This window comes from Eretmochelys imbricata, chromosome 7 (genome assembly GCF_965152235.1).
Source record: "Eretmochelys imbricata isolate rEreImb1 chromosome 7, rEreImb1.hap1, whole genome shotgun sequence".
In the NCBI taxonomy this organism is placed as follows: domain Eukaryota; kingdom Metazoa; phylum Chordata; order Testudines; family Cheloniidae; genus Eretmochelys; species Eretmochelys imbricata.
In genome coordinates, this window is record NC_135578.1 from 1,469,956 (window position 1) to 1,487,302 (window position 17,347).

General features: G+C 43.7%; 1 protein-coding gene across 5 annotated transcripts in view; it reads left to right on the top strand.

Annotated features, from left to right (window-relative positions):
* QRICH1 (glutamine rich 1) overlaps positions 1 to 14,895 on the top strand; it is a 39,596-nt gene extending 24,701 nt beyond the window's left edge. For all 5 annotated transcript variants that reach the window (XM_077822794.1, XM_077822796.1, XM_077822793.1 and 2 more), the window contains 7 exons: positions 1,157 to 1,334; positions 2,535 to 2,689; positions 3,589 to 3,703; positions 6,521 to 6,629; positions 7,222 to 7,373; positions 8,158 to 8,248; positions 9,254 to 14,895. In XM_077822794.1, the coding sequence (XP_077678920.1) occupies positions 1,157 to 1,334; positions 2,535 to 2,689; positions 3,589 to 3,703; positions 6,521 to 6,629; positions 7,222 to 7,373; positions 8,158 to 8,248; positions 9,254 to 9,446 (993 nt within the window). In that variant the 3' untranslated portion in view covers positions 9,447 to 14,895. The remainder of the gene's footprint in view (positions 1 to 1,156; positions 1,335 to 2,534; positions 2,690 to 3,588; positions 3,704 to 6,520; positions 6,630 to 7,221; positions 7,374 to 8,157; positions 8,249 to 9,253) is intronic.
* Positions 14,896 to 17,347: the final 2,452 nt, after the last annotated feature.

Genomic DNA, 17,347 nt, shown 5'->3' on the forward strand with positions numbered 1-17,347 from the left:
CTGTTGTGCACCTGGGATTATAACAGTGTTGCAACTGTTTTTGTGTGTTAATTGCTTCAAAATAGACAGGTTTCAGAGTAGCAGCCGTGTTAGTCTGTATCCGCAAAAAGAAGAGGACTACTGGCAACTGTAGAACATAGCTGGTAAAGTGAGAGAAGATGCCCTTCTGATAGAATAGAACTGAAAAGTTTATTTTTTTTTAAAAAAAGTGTTGCCACCGAGAAAACCTGGATTTGTGCTGGAAATGGCCTAACCTGATGATTACTTTAGATAAGCTATTACCAGCAGGACAGTGGGGTGGGAGGAGGTATTGTTTCATATTCTCTGTGTATATATAAAGTCTGCTGCAGTTTCCACGGTATGCATCTGATGAAGTGAGCTGTAGCTCACGAAAGCTCATGCTCAAATAAATTGGTTAGTCTCTAAGGTGCCACAAGTACTCCTTCACCTTGCTACTGTCTCCCACTAGAGGGCAGCCTTTCTCTCTCAAAGCTCCAAATACCTGGCTTCTGAAACCAATCCTCAGCATGTGCTGTTCTGCTGTTAACTCTACATCTAATACAATGGTTTTTGAAACACTGTTTATGCTAACTGTCCCCTGTCAACCAGGGAAAAAGTGATGAAGCTAAAAGGACCTGATAAATCAATAGATTCACCCATTCTATTCATGAATAGAGGAAAAAATTACTCTGAGAGGATCTGTGTCCTGTAAAGTTCTTTACCTTTGGTGAAAATTATTTGCCTCTGTGTGCATGCGTAAGTAAAATATAAATGATCTTTATGATCTGGATGAATGGCTGGGAACACTTCTTCTGGAAAATTTTGCAATACTGGTTTAAACTACCCACATGGAATGGACTGGAGGCTTTTCAAAATACCTGCCTGAAGTGAAAATGAGCTGGTCTTGGGGCTCAGAATATTTTGGGTTGTTCACGCATGATCACTGATATGACACTAAAGTCCTCCTTTTAGGTTTATATACCATGCCTGTCACTGAGATATGAGTGAGTTGCTAGTCATCATGGCAACATTCACTACTGGGAGTGAGGAGATGGTGCTCCAAGACAAGAAAAATGAGGCAAAGAAGAAATGTCCTGTTTTGGTTTCCTTGTTGCATCTCGAAGGAAACGTGACTAGAAGTGGTTTTCTTTCACAGGCTCAAACTGTTCAGGTAGCTGAAGTGGAGCCACAGCCACAGCCTCAGCCTTCACCTGAACTCTTGCTTCCGAACTCCCTGAAGCCAGAAGAAGGGCTCGACGTGTGGAAAAGCTGGGCACAGACCAAGAATGCAGAGCTGGAAAAGGAGTCTCAGAACAGGCTAGCCCCTATTGGCAGTAAGTGTCAGGGGAGGGGGTTATCTGGCATGGTATGTTTTACTCCAGGTTTTCACCACTAGAAGTTGGTTTCAAGTAGGGATCAGGTAGCAAATGAAACAAGACTACACTTGGTTCAGACTAGAGCTACCTATCTAGTTTTCCGAAGGTCCAAATCTCTCTCAACCCTTCCTTCTACCCTGATTTCAAGGATCATTTTCCTGTTCAGCAGAACCACTGCAATGTTCCATCTCTTTTGTTAGGAAAACTCTTCTGGTTTGAGTGGTGATTGTAGTTTGGGATCTCAAGTTCAATTTGTCACAGTGTAATGGTTAGGCTTGGCAGAATTGAACTTCTGTATCTATAAAACTTTAAAGGATAATATTGATTATTGTAAAGTGTTTTTCCCTAATTTTTATTTATTTTATTTATTTTTATATTTTTTTAACTTTCACAGTTGTAAGAAATCCTGGGGGGCACAGCACAGTAATTATTTAATAACAGTAGTCATTGAGATTCAAAAAAATAACTTTTCAACCATTAAACACAAATTGTCAACATCACGTTAAAGCATACACAAATAATATCCTTAAATCAAACTCAAAGTATGAAATGCTGCTTACCTGTAAATTTCAATGATTATCAATGGAAATATTTTTCATTAGTTTGTCTGTGTACAGTGAAATCGACATTTACCAAATAAAAATCTAATCCTTCCAAGCCTAAGAATGGTTTCTTTGCCAGCTGCATCATGAAACATTCCAAGAAGTATTTGTGTTCCATATTGAGCTACTAGCTCAGGAACGTAGTTTGGTGGCCGCAGATGGATGAGTTACAGGAACAAAATAGCCCCATACACCAGCTACTTAATGAATCAGCAAATGCTGTTATATTTTTTTTTTCTGGCTTTCCCATTGCTGAAGGAAAAATGTTTCATTGCGGATAATATAGGAGATGATCTTCATGTAGAATGAGTGGTGCTGGTGTCAGTTTTCTCTAAATGTCTTTCTCTGCTTCCGAGTTGATTTATGAATGCTTAAGGTCTCCATTGCTCCCACTGTTGATCTTATGGTGGGGCATATGATGTGCTATGGGAGCTGTTCAGAAGTGGGGAGAGCATATTGGGAGGGAGGGGTGGACAGTAGTGAAATGGAAGATTATGCTTGAAAAATGGAGTCTGCTTTTTTTAAGCAAATTCATCATGACATTTTTGCTTTGCAGGACGCCAGCTGCTGAGATTCCAGGAAGATCTCATCTCCTCTGCTGTGGCTGAGTTGAATTATGGGCTATGCTTGATGACACGAGAAGCTCGCAATGGTGAAGGCGAACCATACGATCCAGATGTACTCTACTATATCTTCCTGTGTATTCAGAAGGTAGGATCTCTTATTTCTTTCTTCTTATTTTATGTAGGGTGCACGCAACAAAACTGCATATGCTGTGATCAGACAGTGTTTGTAGGTAGCTTTCTCTTTGTAAGACCTAGAATGATGGTGGCAGTTGCTATTAATTTCAAGCTCTCCAGCTTTGTTTTATATATGGAATAGTGAATGAATTTGGGAAACCTCTTCTGTGTTTGATGGAACTTGCAACTTTAAGAGTGGACAGTTGGAGGGAGGATTTTTTAAAGGGATACCAGCATGCAATTAAAAACAAAATAGTTGCTATTAACGGAATGAAATAATGTGGTGAGAATTTAATGGGAAAGTTTTTTCAAGCAGAGTGTAATGCTTTAGACCTAGTCTGTCCTGCTTAAAATCAGTGTTTCAGCTTTGACTTGCCTGAACTGTGAATGGAGGCTTATTGCTTGGTATAGAGAAGAAAGAATCTGGGTTTGCAACAGTATTTCACTTTTATTCAATAAAGTGAGAGGATATTTGTACCCTAAAGAAACAATCCCAGTGCATGCAGGGCAATAATTTAAATGTAAAATTTCAAATAAACTCATCCTTTTGTAAATAGCTGAGGGCCAGCCACCTTTGCTTTTAAGACTCTTCCTCTTTTTTGTTATCCACTCATGCAGCCGTAATTGATTGATTTTTGATTTTTTTCTGGTGCACTGTCATCAGTACAGGGGTATTTGTACTCTCCAAGGTGCACTCTGTGGAACCTCCCCAGCAAACGACGACTACAATAACACAGGAAATACATAAGCCTGACTAGTGCCTGGGCCTTGAGCCTGGGAGGGGGCTCATTCCATCCCAAAGAGAGAGGTCCTCTGCCAGAGTTTGCTTGATGCCATTATATCAGACTGTGTTGTGAATGTCTTTTGCAGTATCTCTTTGAAAACGGACGAGTAGATGACATTTTCTCAGATCTCTATTATATACGGTTTACCGAGTGGTTACATGAAGTTCTCAAGGATGTACAGCCCCGGGTCACCCCTCTTGGTAAGCACCTTTTCTCTGCTTTAGGAAGGGGCCTCTCACATGCTGGGGTAGGGGTGGGATTCGAGAGAGCTTTAAGCTTGCTTGTGTCGTCGTGTTTCTGAAAGCTGTGATTAGAACAGAGATGGGCAAACTACGGCCCGAGGGCCACATCCAGCCTTCCAGATGTTTTTAATCTGGCCCTTGAGCTCCCACTGGGAAGTGGAGTCTGGGGCTTGCCCCACTCCACATGGCTCCCGGAAGCAGCAGCATGTCTCCACTCTGGCTCCTACGCGTAGGGGCAGCCAAGGGGCTTTGCATGCTGCCCCCACCCCAAGTGCCACCCCCAGAGCTCCCATTGGCCAGAAACCACAGCCAATGGGAGCTGCAGGGGCGGAGCCTGCTTGCAGGGCTGCATGCAGAGCCACCTGGCTGTGCCTCCGCATAGAAGCTGGAGTAGGGACATGCTGCTGTTTCTGGGAGCAGCTTGAGGTAAGCGCCGCCCAGAGCCTGCCCCTGACCCCCTCCCATGCCCCAACCCCCTTCCCCAGCCCTGATGCCCTCCAAACCCCTTGGTCCCAGCCCGGAGCACCCTCCTGCACCCCCAACTCCTCAGCCTTCTTCCCCCCCCCCCCAACCCTAACCCCCAATTTTGGGAGCATTCATGGCCCACCATACAATTTCTATACACAGATATGGCCCTCAGTCCAAAAAGTTTGCCCACTCCTGGACTAGAAACTGATCTGAAGAAACACTTGAGCAGAGGAACATTCCTTAACTTTCACTGAGCGGGGAGGGAAGTTCTCCAAAGCCTGCAATAAGTACAAATATTTTAGAGGGTTTTGTGCACCAGACTCCCATCCTGACTTCTTTTTTAGGGGTTTAGTTAGGCTTGACTCTGTGCACCATTTAACTTACTCTTTAAGGGGTTCTGAGAAGTGGTTAATCTTTCGGATGTTGGGAGTGTGGGGTTGATGCCCCTTCTAAGGAATGCATGAGTTGTTGAGCAGAAATGGATTCATAAATGGCAGATGAAATTCGATGTTGATAAATACAAAATATTGCACATTGGAAAACAGAATCCCAACTATACATATAAAATGATGGGGTCTAAATTGTTATCACTCGAGAGAGAGCTTGGAGTCATTGTGGATAGTTCTCTGAAAACATCCACTCAGTGTGCAGCGGCAGTCAAAAGCGAACAGAATGTTAGGAATCATTTAAGAAAGGGAGAGACAAGACAGAAAATACCATATTGCTGATATATAAATTCTTGATACGCCTGTGTCTTGAATACTGCGTGCAGATGTGGTTGCCCCATCTCAAAAAATATATTGGAATTGGAAAATGTTCAGAAAAGGGTGACAAAGTTATTAGAGGTAAGGAACAGCTTCCATGTGAGGAGAGATTAATAAGATTCAGACTTTTCAGCTTGGAAAAGGAACAACTAAGGGGGGGAGATGGTAGAGGTCTGTAAAATCATGACTGGTGTGGAGAAGGTAAATAAGGAAGTGTTATTTACTCCTTCTCATAACACAAGAACTAGGGGTCACCAAAGGAAATTAATAGGTGGCAGGTTTAAAACAAACACAAGAAAGTATTTCTTCACACAACGCACAGTCAACCTGTGGAACTCCTTGCCAGAGGATGTTGTGAAGGCCAAGACTATAACAGGGTTCAAAAAAGAACTAGGTAAGTTCATGGAAGATAGGTCCATCAATGGCTATTAGCCAGGATGGGCAGGGATGGTGTCCCTAGCCTCTGTTTGTCAGAAGCTGGGAATGGGCAACGGGATGGATCACTTGATGATTACCTGTTCTGTTCATTCCCTCTGGGGCACCTGGCATTGGCCATTGTCGGAAGACAGGATACTGGACTAGATGGACCTTTGGTTTGACCTAGTCTGGCCATTATTATGTTCTTATATTACCTCCTAGTGGCTTACCTCTGGTGTTCATGAGGCAGGCGATCTGATCTGAATTGGCAATGCATTTTGCTTTGAGTGCCACTGATGAGAAACTAGAGCAGCTTCAAGTGATAAAACCAGAGATTTGCCCTAAGGCTTGGCTTGTTCTGAAGCTTAGTGGATTTTGGAATCTATTTGTGGGTGCTTTTAGGCAGAGCCTTGGAGATGTTGCAGCCAAAAACTTCTGAATATTATACCCTTCATTCAGATTAGGGTCGGGGGGTGTGTGGGCTTCACTGTGTACATGGGAGTGTCAACTTGTTCATGCAAGGTCTGTTCCTTTATGCCGTTGCTGCAGTAGGGAAGATTACACCTATTCACATGAGAACTAAAGGATCACATTTTCAGGGAACAAATCTGTTTCTTCAGATTTTTATTCCTCTTGCTCTTAGTTTGGTCTGATCATCTGTCAATCCGTTTTACATTTGTGTTCAATACTTCTGCTTAAGTAGTGTGGTGGATTTCAGATCCTCTTTTTCCCTCTGCCTGTTTGATTTATTCTTTTTTCTCTGTGCCATTGCATGAGCTCTGGGGTTCATACTGTTTGTGGTGGTGCTGTGTATCTAAGTGTTTGGAGTGAAGAATTACTCTTCTGAACAAGGGAAAATCAAAAGAGTGGACACCTCCAAATAGTGTGTTTTGACTCTACGTTGACTGAGAATGCACATAAGGCCAACAGCTCAATTTGTTCCATTCCATCAGCTTGCTCACTCTTGCTGATTAAAGGTTGATATAAAAATGAGCAACTCTGAAATGGGAGAATTAATCTGTTTTCCCTTCCCCAAGGAATCTCTTTTTATAGTATGTATCCCTGAAAGTGCCTCTTGTGTTCATATTGTAACTTGGTCGGTGATGCTGACTTCTGATTGTTGCAGGTTATGTCCTCCCCAGCCATGTAACAGAAGAGATGCTGTGGGAGTGCAAGCAACTGGGAGCTCACTCCCCTTCCACCTTGCTCACTACGCTGATGTTTTTTAACACAAAGTAAGTATTTGGGGCAGTTGATTTAAAAGCCAAGGAACTTCCAGCATCCTTGAGAGGACTGACAGGAAACTGTATTGGACTAAGATGTGGTCATTGCTTTTTAATGGTTAGGGACATGGGAGCAAAAAGAAAAGGAGTACTTGTGGCACCTTAGAGACTAACCAATTTGAGCATAAGCTTTCGTGAGCTACAGCTCACTTCATCCGATGAAGTGAGCTGTAGCTCACGAAAGCTTATGCTCAAATAAATTGGTTAGTCTCTAAGGTGCCACAAGTACTCCTTTTCTTTTTGTGAATACAGACTAACACGGCTGTTACTCTGAAACCGGACATGGGAGCAAATCCCAGAGCAGTCCCTTTATACAAGAAATTACATGCAGTGAAACAAGGAAGTGAACTAACAAAGAGAAACCTGGACTTGCATCTGCCTTTTCTTGTGTTCTACTGCTCAGAATACCACCTGACTTTCAAATGCTGGTTTGAACCCTGGCTGGCTCATAGACAGTAAAGATTGCCACTTCACTGTCAGATGAAAGGCTAAGTAAGGCTTTGTTTGCCCCATAAATGTCCTGTGTCCTCTTCTCGCTGCTCAGGTACTTCCTGTTGAAAACGGTAGACCAGCACATGAAGTTGGCCTTCTCCAAGGTCTTGAGGCAGACCAAGAAGAACCCTTCCAATCCCAAGGATAAGAGCACGAGTATCCGGTATCTGAAGGCACTTGGTATACACCAGACAGGCCAGAAAGGTAAAGTGTACATGAGAGGAGAAGCAAGCCTTCTTGAGAATGTCTGGGATTGACTGACCTGGTCTGTTTGTACTAGTTTTATGAAGAGCCTTGCAGGTGCCTTCAGGTGGGGTGCAAGAAATCAATGTTTTTGACAATAAGATCCTCCCCCAGTAGCTCAGTGATCAGAGATAAAGCACATCTGTGTGTTCTGTGAGTACATGATGTCTTCTGACCTAGGCTTGAGTGGCTGTGAGGCACACAGGCCTCCCAGCAGACGGTTTGGGGATTGGTTTCCAGTCCAACTCTCCCAGGCAGAGGCACTGTTGCGATGCAGGGGTCTCTGAGCAAAGAGAGTACTAAGAGTGGAGCCTTGTTCTCTTCTCTCCATGAAAGCCCTTGACTCCTGGGAACGTTCATGGAGTTTAGAGGTAGAATATGGCCTGTTGACCCAGGCTTCCACTGGCTCAGGTACTGGCGTTTCATTTAACCAGACTTCCTGCCTTTCAAAGGTTATAGCTAGATGGTGGGTTAATGAGTGGGTCTTGCTGATAAAGCAGATAGCCAAAAGCAATACCTGGAGGTTTCTGGCTGCTAACAAGTGAGCTGTGCTTTGGGGCAACGATCTGAATCCTTTTACCTTTCCTGCAGCTGGTAACTCATGAGATATTGTAGGATGACAGGATTTGAAAACATTGAGGCTGCTTGACATTGCTTATTTTATTATCTACTATTGTTCTACTACAAACAGTTTCCTGTACTCAGTTTGACACACTGTGGTTTTCGGGGGGGGGTTGGTTTGCAGTTACAGATGACATGTATGCAGAGCAGACTGAGAATCCAGAGAACCCCCTGCGGTGCCCCATAAAGCTCTATGACTTCTACCTCTTCAAATGGTGAGATCTTCTGTCACATGGGGTTGCTTATCTTCCATAAATGTGGACCTAGACTGCATTTTATAGCTGCAGAAAGATAGCTAACTTTGTCTTCGGGACAGTATTTCTCTCTCCTTAATATCGGTACAGTTTGTGTGTATGTTAAATACATTAACTATATAAGGGACTCCTTCAATAGGAGGTGCGTGCCCATAATAGAGGGCAAACTTTGGTCCAAAGCTGCATTAAAAAAAAAATCACTAAAATCCTGTTCTGCTCAATATTTGAAGGGGCTAAATCATGAAGTGTGAATTGTCGTAAGTGTTGATCCCAGGGTTTACTTATGACATTAGACATCAGAGCACTTGAGCTTGTGCAGTGGCCCCTTAGCCCCCAGGTGCACTGATGGCACATGTGATGGAAGTGCCCTCTGCTTTGGATGAGATATTGGCGAGGCCCAGGTGGCGGCAGCCGCAAAAATGGAAGTTTGTTCTGAATATTAGAGATGAGAAAGAGCGAGGTCTCTTAGTAGCTGCATTTGTATATGCTTCCCTCCTTCATGGACGGCACCATAACTAGCTTACTGGGGTGAAAATGGAGTTTGAGAAGAAAACTGACTCTTAAAAGGCTAAATGGTAACCTTTGGTACCAAGTGAAAGGAGTTTAATCTTTCCTAGTGAATATAGGTCCACGTGATAGCTGGGGGGCCCCTTTATTGTTAACCTTGGCTTAGTCCAGTGGGTGAATGAGTCATTGAGACAGAGCTCCCCTCTTTCCCCAAGAGGAGGACTGTCTAGGGCTGGGTGGGACCCATTGGTAGGAGAAGCTTATCCTACCATTGCCCATAATTGTATCTGTCCTGCAAGTAAACTTCCATAGCTCTCCTAGTCTTGCACCTTTCATCAGCCCAGCATTCACTGTAAGGATTCTTAAAGCCCCAGAATGGATAGGATGATGTTACTTGTTCCAGGACATGTTACTAACCTGCCTGTTTCTGATTTTGTCCCCCCACCCCACCCCTTTCAGCCCCCAGAGTGTGAAAGGCCGGAATGATACATTTTACTTAACTCCGGAGCCGGTGGTAGCCCCTAACAGCCCGATCTGGTATTCCATCCAGCCAATCAGCAGAGAGCAGATGGAGCAGATGCTCACTCGGATCCTGGTGATACGAGAGATTCAGGAAGCTATTGCTGTAGCTAATGCCAGCACCATGCACTAAGGCATCCTTCCCAGCTCAGAAAGGGGTGGGGTGGGGCAGTGCGGTGGGGGGGATGACGAGCAACGATAAATTGTACAGACTTTTACACTAAAGGAGATGCCTACGTTTTGTTTTTTATTGGTGTAGTTATGAAGCCCTTTTAGGCTTCTTCTGTTTAAAAGAATCTAAAAGGAAAACCTACCCAATGTGTATCCTACCAAACACACTGAGCTGTTAGACCCATTGGAGGCTGCATTTCTCTGCCAGCTCAGAGCTGTTGAAACTGCTGGTTGACTTTGGTTTTTTATGATGTAGAAAACAGAACATGAGCTATGGGATTGGCCTGGATGGCTGGGGCCTCTGATGCCTCCTCAGAGCATGTGCAGCCTGGAGAGCGCAGAATGATGGATGGACCTGCTCAGCCAGCCAAGGAGAGGCAGGTGTCTCTCCTTTGTGCTCAGACATTAATTTGCTGTTGTCCTGGAAGGAGGAGGAGAGAGTGAACTGCAATTATGATTTCTAAAAAACAATTTCTATTCAGACCTTTAAGTGACATTTTTAGATGTTAAAAGTAAAAAAAAAAAAAAAAAAAAAAAACAAACAAAAAAAACTTTACCACACTCTTCTTTTTTTTGGCCTGACATTGAGGCCTTAAACCTTGAGGCTCCTGTGCCTGATGGAGTTCTTGTACCATACACTTGTGTATCATATAAAGATACCACCCTGTTTCTCTTATGTATTCTTACTCTAGTTGTTTATTAAGAATGACGAGCACGTCTTTTCAACATGCCATTGAACAGTGTGTCTTTATTTGGGGAAGAGCGCAAGAGCTGCAAGAGGGAGCATTTTAAAAAGATCAGTGTAATTGGGTTGTTCTCATCTCCCCCACATATGCTTTTCAGTGTGATTCCCCTTGGACCCTTTTTCTCTTTCCCACACCTCCAAACTTTGAAGGTCTGAAGGAATTCACTCCTGTTAGGGTGTCCACGTCCTCCTTTAGTTTTGCACATTGTGTCAGCCTTTTTCTTCAGTGTAATAACTCACTGAGAGAAACCAGTTTCTTGATAGAACTTCAAGTGTCCAGCTAGGAATGTGGGATTTGCTATTGCACCAGATCAGCTTATTGGTCCATCCAGACGAGTGTCCTGTCTGCAGCAGAGGCCAGTATGTGGGGCTTCAGGCACAGGCAACCTCTCCCCCAGTCCCAAAGCACCTGACCGGTGGCTAGAGGGTTAGGGGAGAAAATGCTTTTCAGGCTGTATGGATGGCTGGCTCGCATATCGGTATCGTGGTTGTATAGTTTCAAGAGTTGTCATGGGTCATAATTCTTTTTTAAATCGGACCCATGGTGCCTGCCTCACTGCATCTTCAATGGCTGCTGTATTTTGACATCATAATGTTTCTGGTGGCTTCCAAAGAGAATAGATTGTCCGCTGTGCTCGAAATCAGAGCTCGCTCTCTAGTGAGGCTTGAGGTTATTGAGCTACCAGCTTCTTGGACATGAGGAGGTGACGCTTCTTGAATCTGCCTTCCCCTCTTCTCCCTATATTGCAGTCCTGTAAATGGAAGCTCCTCCATTACTGTCCAAGAGTCTTAAGGCTTCCATTTGTTGCCTCCCTGTTTACATTTGCAAGTAGGGTGTGTCATCCCTCTGATCTGTACATGTGCACCAGGGATAGAATATACGCCTAAATCAGGACTGTCCATAATGTTACCTGCCCGTGTGCCCTCCTGTTTGATGTGCAGGTATGCCTGGTGAAGACTTCCAGTCCTAGCATGTGATACTTGAGCTTGATGGAAGTCTCCTTGCGTCAAACAGTCAGAATACAGATATGCCTGAGAATATGAAAATGAGGAGAGATTTGCTCCTGAAGAGAACTTTTTAAAAGCATAATTTGGTAAGAAATGTTTGGGTAACTACTGCAGGAAGTCGTGCATCCCCTGTGCAGTGGGTTTGATGCTCCCTCTGTTCTTTACTGACATCAACACCCGGAGAGGTGATTTAAGCAAAGTCCACTGAGTTAGCTCAAGTCCCACCTCAACGACTGCCTGGTTGGTGGTAGTATCTGGCTGAAACGCTAGTTCCCGTAGGGCAGAAAAAGAGACTGGGGACAGGTGGAGTGTAAAGCTGCCATCATACCCTCAGCTCAGTGCAGCAGTTGGGAGTATCCGCAGCACTTTTCCTCTGGCAGGGAGGTGTTGGTGTTGGTAACAGTTCTTGGTTTGGCTACTATCAGGTGCTATAACCCTGTCACTGTGTTCCAGTGCCTGCAGTGTTCTCCAGGCTCCAGGACATAGTTATGCGCTAGGTCGCTGTTGCTCTGTTCAAGGGAGTAGAGACATGCATGTTGTGCTAAGGGTGTCTGGGCCTGCATGGAGCTAATCTCTAGATCACTGGGGTAAACAGCTGTCCTGAATGTTGGATTTGAGAGGGGAGCATCCTGCCTTCTGCACAGAAAGCAAGTGACCTTGAGGAATAAGCATGTGCAGGCTAAACACCCATACTCAAGTCACTGTGCCCTGGAATGCCGCATAGGAAACAATCCAGCCTTCCCAGAGGTCGGAGTGTGCCCATCCACTGTTAGTTAAATCTGAGAGCAATATGAAAATGGAAGCTGACTGGGTATTCTTTCCTCTGCCAAGTACTAAGTGGATGGAATAGTTTTTTTATATTGCTTCACATAACATCTTTGTGTAAGTATAAACTTGCCAGAGCTTGAAACAATTTGGCAGACAGACGAGACCCAGCAATGGAGTAACAAGGGATGTTGCAGGTTAGGACTGAGTTGAGGTACACTGGCAGAGCTATGTGGTCAAGCTGTATGCCATGTTGCTTAAAAATATACCTGATTCTAATGTATTTGTTGCTGTTCACTTGCTACTGTAAAGAGCAAATGAATCAAAAAATGTACCTGGTGGAGAGTCAAGTAATTCTTTAGGATCTCCACTCAGCCTGGAGAAGCACAACTCACTGTAACAGTATCGGGAGTTTAGCAGGCACAGAGGGCCGCATAAACCCCTAAATCTTTATTGGGTTTGCCCGAGCAAACGGACTGAGGATTTTCCATCCCTGTCCTCTCTTTGATTTCTCCTGTGTATGGAAGATGAAGGTGTTGACTTGAAGATGTACAGTGTTCTCTACTGTCTGGTATCAAAATGTCTTGTACCAGTTTCATTTCTTAGGAGACTATCCAATATACTGTGCTTTCAGATGACTCCACAGAAGTTGTTTTTCTTCTGCATAGCTGTATGAAACCATGTCTGCAGTATTTCTGGAGTTTAAACTCTGTACCCTCTGATAGTGAAGAGTGATCCAAACTTTCCTTTCTAGAAAGGTCACCCTAAGTCCTTATTTTTAAGGACTCCTGGAAGGAACTCTACCCAGATTAGGCAACAGTGCTCTGTTGGCCTAGGATCTTACCCAGGTCATTGGCAAATCTGCTCCTGGTTAAATGATGTAAAATAGCTCTTTTCAGCACGGTTTTCTGTGTCCAGTTTGTTTCCACTCTCTGCTTGAGTTTCAGTGATGGACATTCCATTTAACACCTCTTGAGTACCAAACAACTTGCTGTTGTACATATTTAACCCAGAATTCACTCCCTTCCTTTGCCTTGTATGTGCAACTGATACAGGGTTAGCCTTGTCTGTTATATCTCAGCTTGGTTAGTTATTTAGTCTGAGGCACCCCTGCATTGTTTGTTTTTTTAATTGTTCTGTGCCCATCTTGTCTCCACAGAAAGTGTAGCAAGATTGAACGTGGCTGCTTTGTGAAGCTTCTTGTGTTCTAACCTCTGACCTCCATGTATTGTCCTCTCTCATGAAATTGCAATATAACTGCTCTCCTACAGGAAACTTAGTCTGTTACACAGACTTGGTGTCCACTGTGCCATCGTGTCCTTATTTCCTTTTTTGGAGGTGATGGTCACTACTGTAAAATTGGAATGACCAAAGTAGCGGAGGACAGCCTGTGGCAAACTATCATCCCCCGGCCCCTTGCTGCAGGGGGAGGGAAGATGATGACAATCTAAGTGTAACTTAATATAGTTCCTTCATTTTTTCTTTTTTTTTTTTTTTTAAATTTCTTGATTCCTAGACTCTTGTGTTTCTGGGAGGAGGTAGGCTCCTGTATGTCTGAAGCTGTTTCCCAAGCATGCTGCCTTGGCCTGATTCATTGTGTGAGCTAAAACATCCATTTTAGGATCCAGAACCTGAAAGTGACCCTAAACAGGAGTCCTCCTTTGCACCAATCCTCACAGGGTGGAAATGAAAGGGATTGCTCTGACCTAGGAGAGAACAAGTCCATTTGCCCTGGTCAACGTGGAACTGCACAAAAGCTGTGTTCACCATCCCAAGTTCTCTATCTGTCGCTAAATAAAAGAAAGGTGACAGTGGCTGAGAAGAGCCCTTTCCTGTCTGTGTGGGCTGGAGGGTTTTCCTGTGAACGTTCTCACTACCCTTCTGTTTGCTGGACTGTCTTAGGGGTTGCATGATGGCTGCACACTAGGTGTAACCTGTTGAATAATGAAATGGTTAATCTTAATGTTCTGACTCTTACTTCACTGTTAAAATGGGATAGAAACTGCTACAGCCTCTGATGTGGCTGGGAGAAGGGCCCCACACATCCTGAGCTGCTAGGTTCCAACAGCAGCCTACAGAGAGATTGTTTTCCTTCCCCGGATATTTTGAGGAATGCTCCTTGCCCTGTCATTTCAGCCTGTTCCATTTCATTGGAGCCAATGCATAGAAAACATCCAAGCTACTGCTAGCCACACGAACAAGCATCTTCCTACCATAAGGAGCATCTCAAACCCTGTTCCAGGAAGGAATGATTATCGTACTGGGGGTGGGGGATATTAAGCTGCCAAAAGACATGTGATGCAATGCGTGTGGCACTCTGCCCGCCACTCCCTTCCTCCAGTGCGGCTCTGGCACAGCTCAGCACTGCAGTAGACATTTTGCACAGCAGCCACGTTTCCAGTTGCCTGCTTCCATCTGTTCTTGCTACTGAGTTAATCAGGAGGGGTACGGCAGGACTGAGCCCAGCATAAAGAGGGAATAAATTGGGTCTTGGCCTCTAATGAGGGAATGTAAGGAAATAACACATCCCCTACTGACCCTGTATCTCAGTAAGGCTGGTTCTAGTTGCAGCCCAGATCCTCTCTTGGTAATGGTGCAGCCTGCATGCCGGAAATGTCTTGTCCATCCTCCCCTGTTGAATCCTAGTCTGAACAGCATATGTCATTGCCATCCCGCAAAGTGACCTTCCAGCTCGCCAGTAGCTTTTGCCCCGTGAGTTACTCACACTGCAAATCATTTTAAAGAGATGAACTCAAATATTTTTTTAATTTAACTTTACTCTTATACCCTCTGATCTTTGTAATCCCCTTGGAAATGAAATGTCTTTCCCTGCAGCCTTTGTAGTCTGTTTGACAACCATTAAACCTTGCCTTGTGTTTCTAATGGAACAGAAGCTAACTTGCCTGTTTGTTTACTACTTTGTATTCTAGTATCACTGCTGAGGTTAACGTAAATGTGCCTTGCATTGGAATAGGGCAGCTGTACCACCATCGTCCTTTCCTTTAAAACAAAAAAAGACATTCTCACTTCTGCCACTCTTACAGTAGGCAACATTTACTGTTGGTAGAATGTGTCACGCTTTAAAAACAAAAAATACATGTCTAAATGCTCTTCTGCCTAAGTGCTCAGTAAGACCAGCTGGAACAACTGCTTTGATGTCACTACTCCAAGCCACTTTTGGTTTGTCAGTCAGGACATCAGTGAATTCTGTAAGTCTACATAGAACAGCTTTAGGTGAGAAATGACCAAGAAACTACACACAGATGTGTGAAATCACAGCCAGGAATGTTATGAAACCCAAGGGCCATATTTCTCTTAACAGTTGCCACCCTAAAACAAAAACTGAAAACTTCACATTGCACAACCAGAAACAATATTAACTCCATGGCTGAAGAAAAGGAGTTTAATTTTCCTTCTCTGTCTTGACTTAAATGATACCGTTCTTAGTACTACGTACAGCTAGCACAGAGTGTGCGGCCCCTGTTCAGGAAAATTGGGAATCGCTGAAGGAAAACTGCAGTGATCAACTTCTGCAGTGACTACAGCCTTCAGTTATAAGAGCAGCTTAACAAACCAGTCACTGAGACACCACGCAATACGCAGCATAACAGATGTGCTGCTGCCCTTAAGTGTCAGGTTATTGGAATAAAGCAAACTCCACCACCCCCATGACAGGCTATTGGCTGTGAGAGCCCTGCTGCCAGAACTGCAGAATCCCACCCTGCTGTGCTGTCATCAAAAGAATCCTATCCAGTCCTAACTAGTTTGATGTGGTAGCAGAAGGAGTGGGACTTTTAAAACCCCCCAACGTCTTGAGCTTTCTTGAAAATCTGGCCCCAAGCGTGGCATCCCCTGTTTGATTTAAACTGAATAATATGAAACTTTTTTGTGACTGCATTATTTTTCATAAAGAAACAGTCCAAAAAGGTGCATGACTTAGTTGTATATGTTTTCAAATACCCCGTCCTTCACAGGATCTCCAACAGAACTCTGCAATTTTACAAATCAGCACTGCAACATATGTTTGGGCGAGGGGCAACCATAACGAAATCGATAACCAACCTGAATGGGAGGCGAAGCGGTGAGGTGGAATGGAAGTCTGGTGGTGATTGAGCCATCTCAATGGATTTTATTTTTTTAAATCCAAATGTATCTAGAAATGGGGTCAAAATTTCTTCAGATTCATATAATTGCTATGTCAATAAGCTATTCTTTCTTCAGCTGCTAACTCATGCAGGTCTGAATACCACTTCAGAGGAGGGTGTACAATGGGATAATCTGCCCCCTACATTGGCTCTCATTCTTTTAAATCCTAGAGTATGAAGTTTAATATTCCTTCTAAAACCTATCCTAAGTAGACCTTATTTATATAAACGTCAGTCCCTTTTGGCATCTTCAGCTCTTGACCTCAACAGCTGCCTGTGGCAATAAGTTGGACAGCTTTTCAAACATTGTGTAACTGACACTTCCTTTTACCCAGTTTTTTCCCCACCTTTTCAATTGCATGTGCTCTTTTAAGGAATTCATGAGAGAATTTTCCTAGGCCCTTGATCATCCTCAGTGCTTCTCCGAACACCTGTAATATCCTGTCTGAGATGGGGTGACCAATCCTGCACACACAATCCAGCTGAGGCTGTGCTGTTGATTACATAATGGTGTATTCTCCACCTCATGCCTTAGGCATCCTAAAATCTTTGGTTTTTAGCACAGATGCACAATGAGCTGTGTACTGTGATGTCCAGGTTCTTTTACTGTGCTGATACAGCTTACAGAGGTCTAAGTTAACTGTATGAGTAGTTCGTTTCCCACCTTCACTGTGCATTGCTTTGTAGTTATCTGCATTGACTTTCATTTGCCATCATGTTGCCCATTCACCAAGCTTGTTTAGGACTCACTGTAGTTCCTCACTCTTCTGTCCTAACCTAAATTACTTTGTCATCTGTAAATATTGCTACTTCATTAACCACCCCCTTTCCAGATCATTAAGAACAAATGTTGAACAACATGGAACCTTGAGGCCCTGTGCTGTTAACCTTTTGCCAGGATGAATATTGACCATTTAAACTGTTTTCTGTTTCCTAGCCAGTTTTTGATCCATGACCATAGTTTGCCTCTCACTCCATGACAACTTCATAGTCTCTTGGGTGCAACTTCAGCAAAGGTGTTTTGGAAATCCTAATAAATTATGTAAACTGGTTCTCCCTTAGCCACTACAACATTGCATTCTGAGAGATTACTGAAACATCATTTTCCTTTGCAGAAATGTTGGTTAAATGCTCTCATGATGTTTTGTTCTTCTTTTAATTACATTGCAATGGATTTTTCCAGGCACACATGTAAAGTTC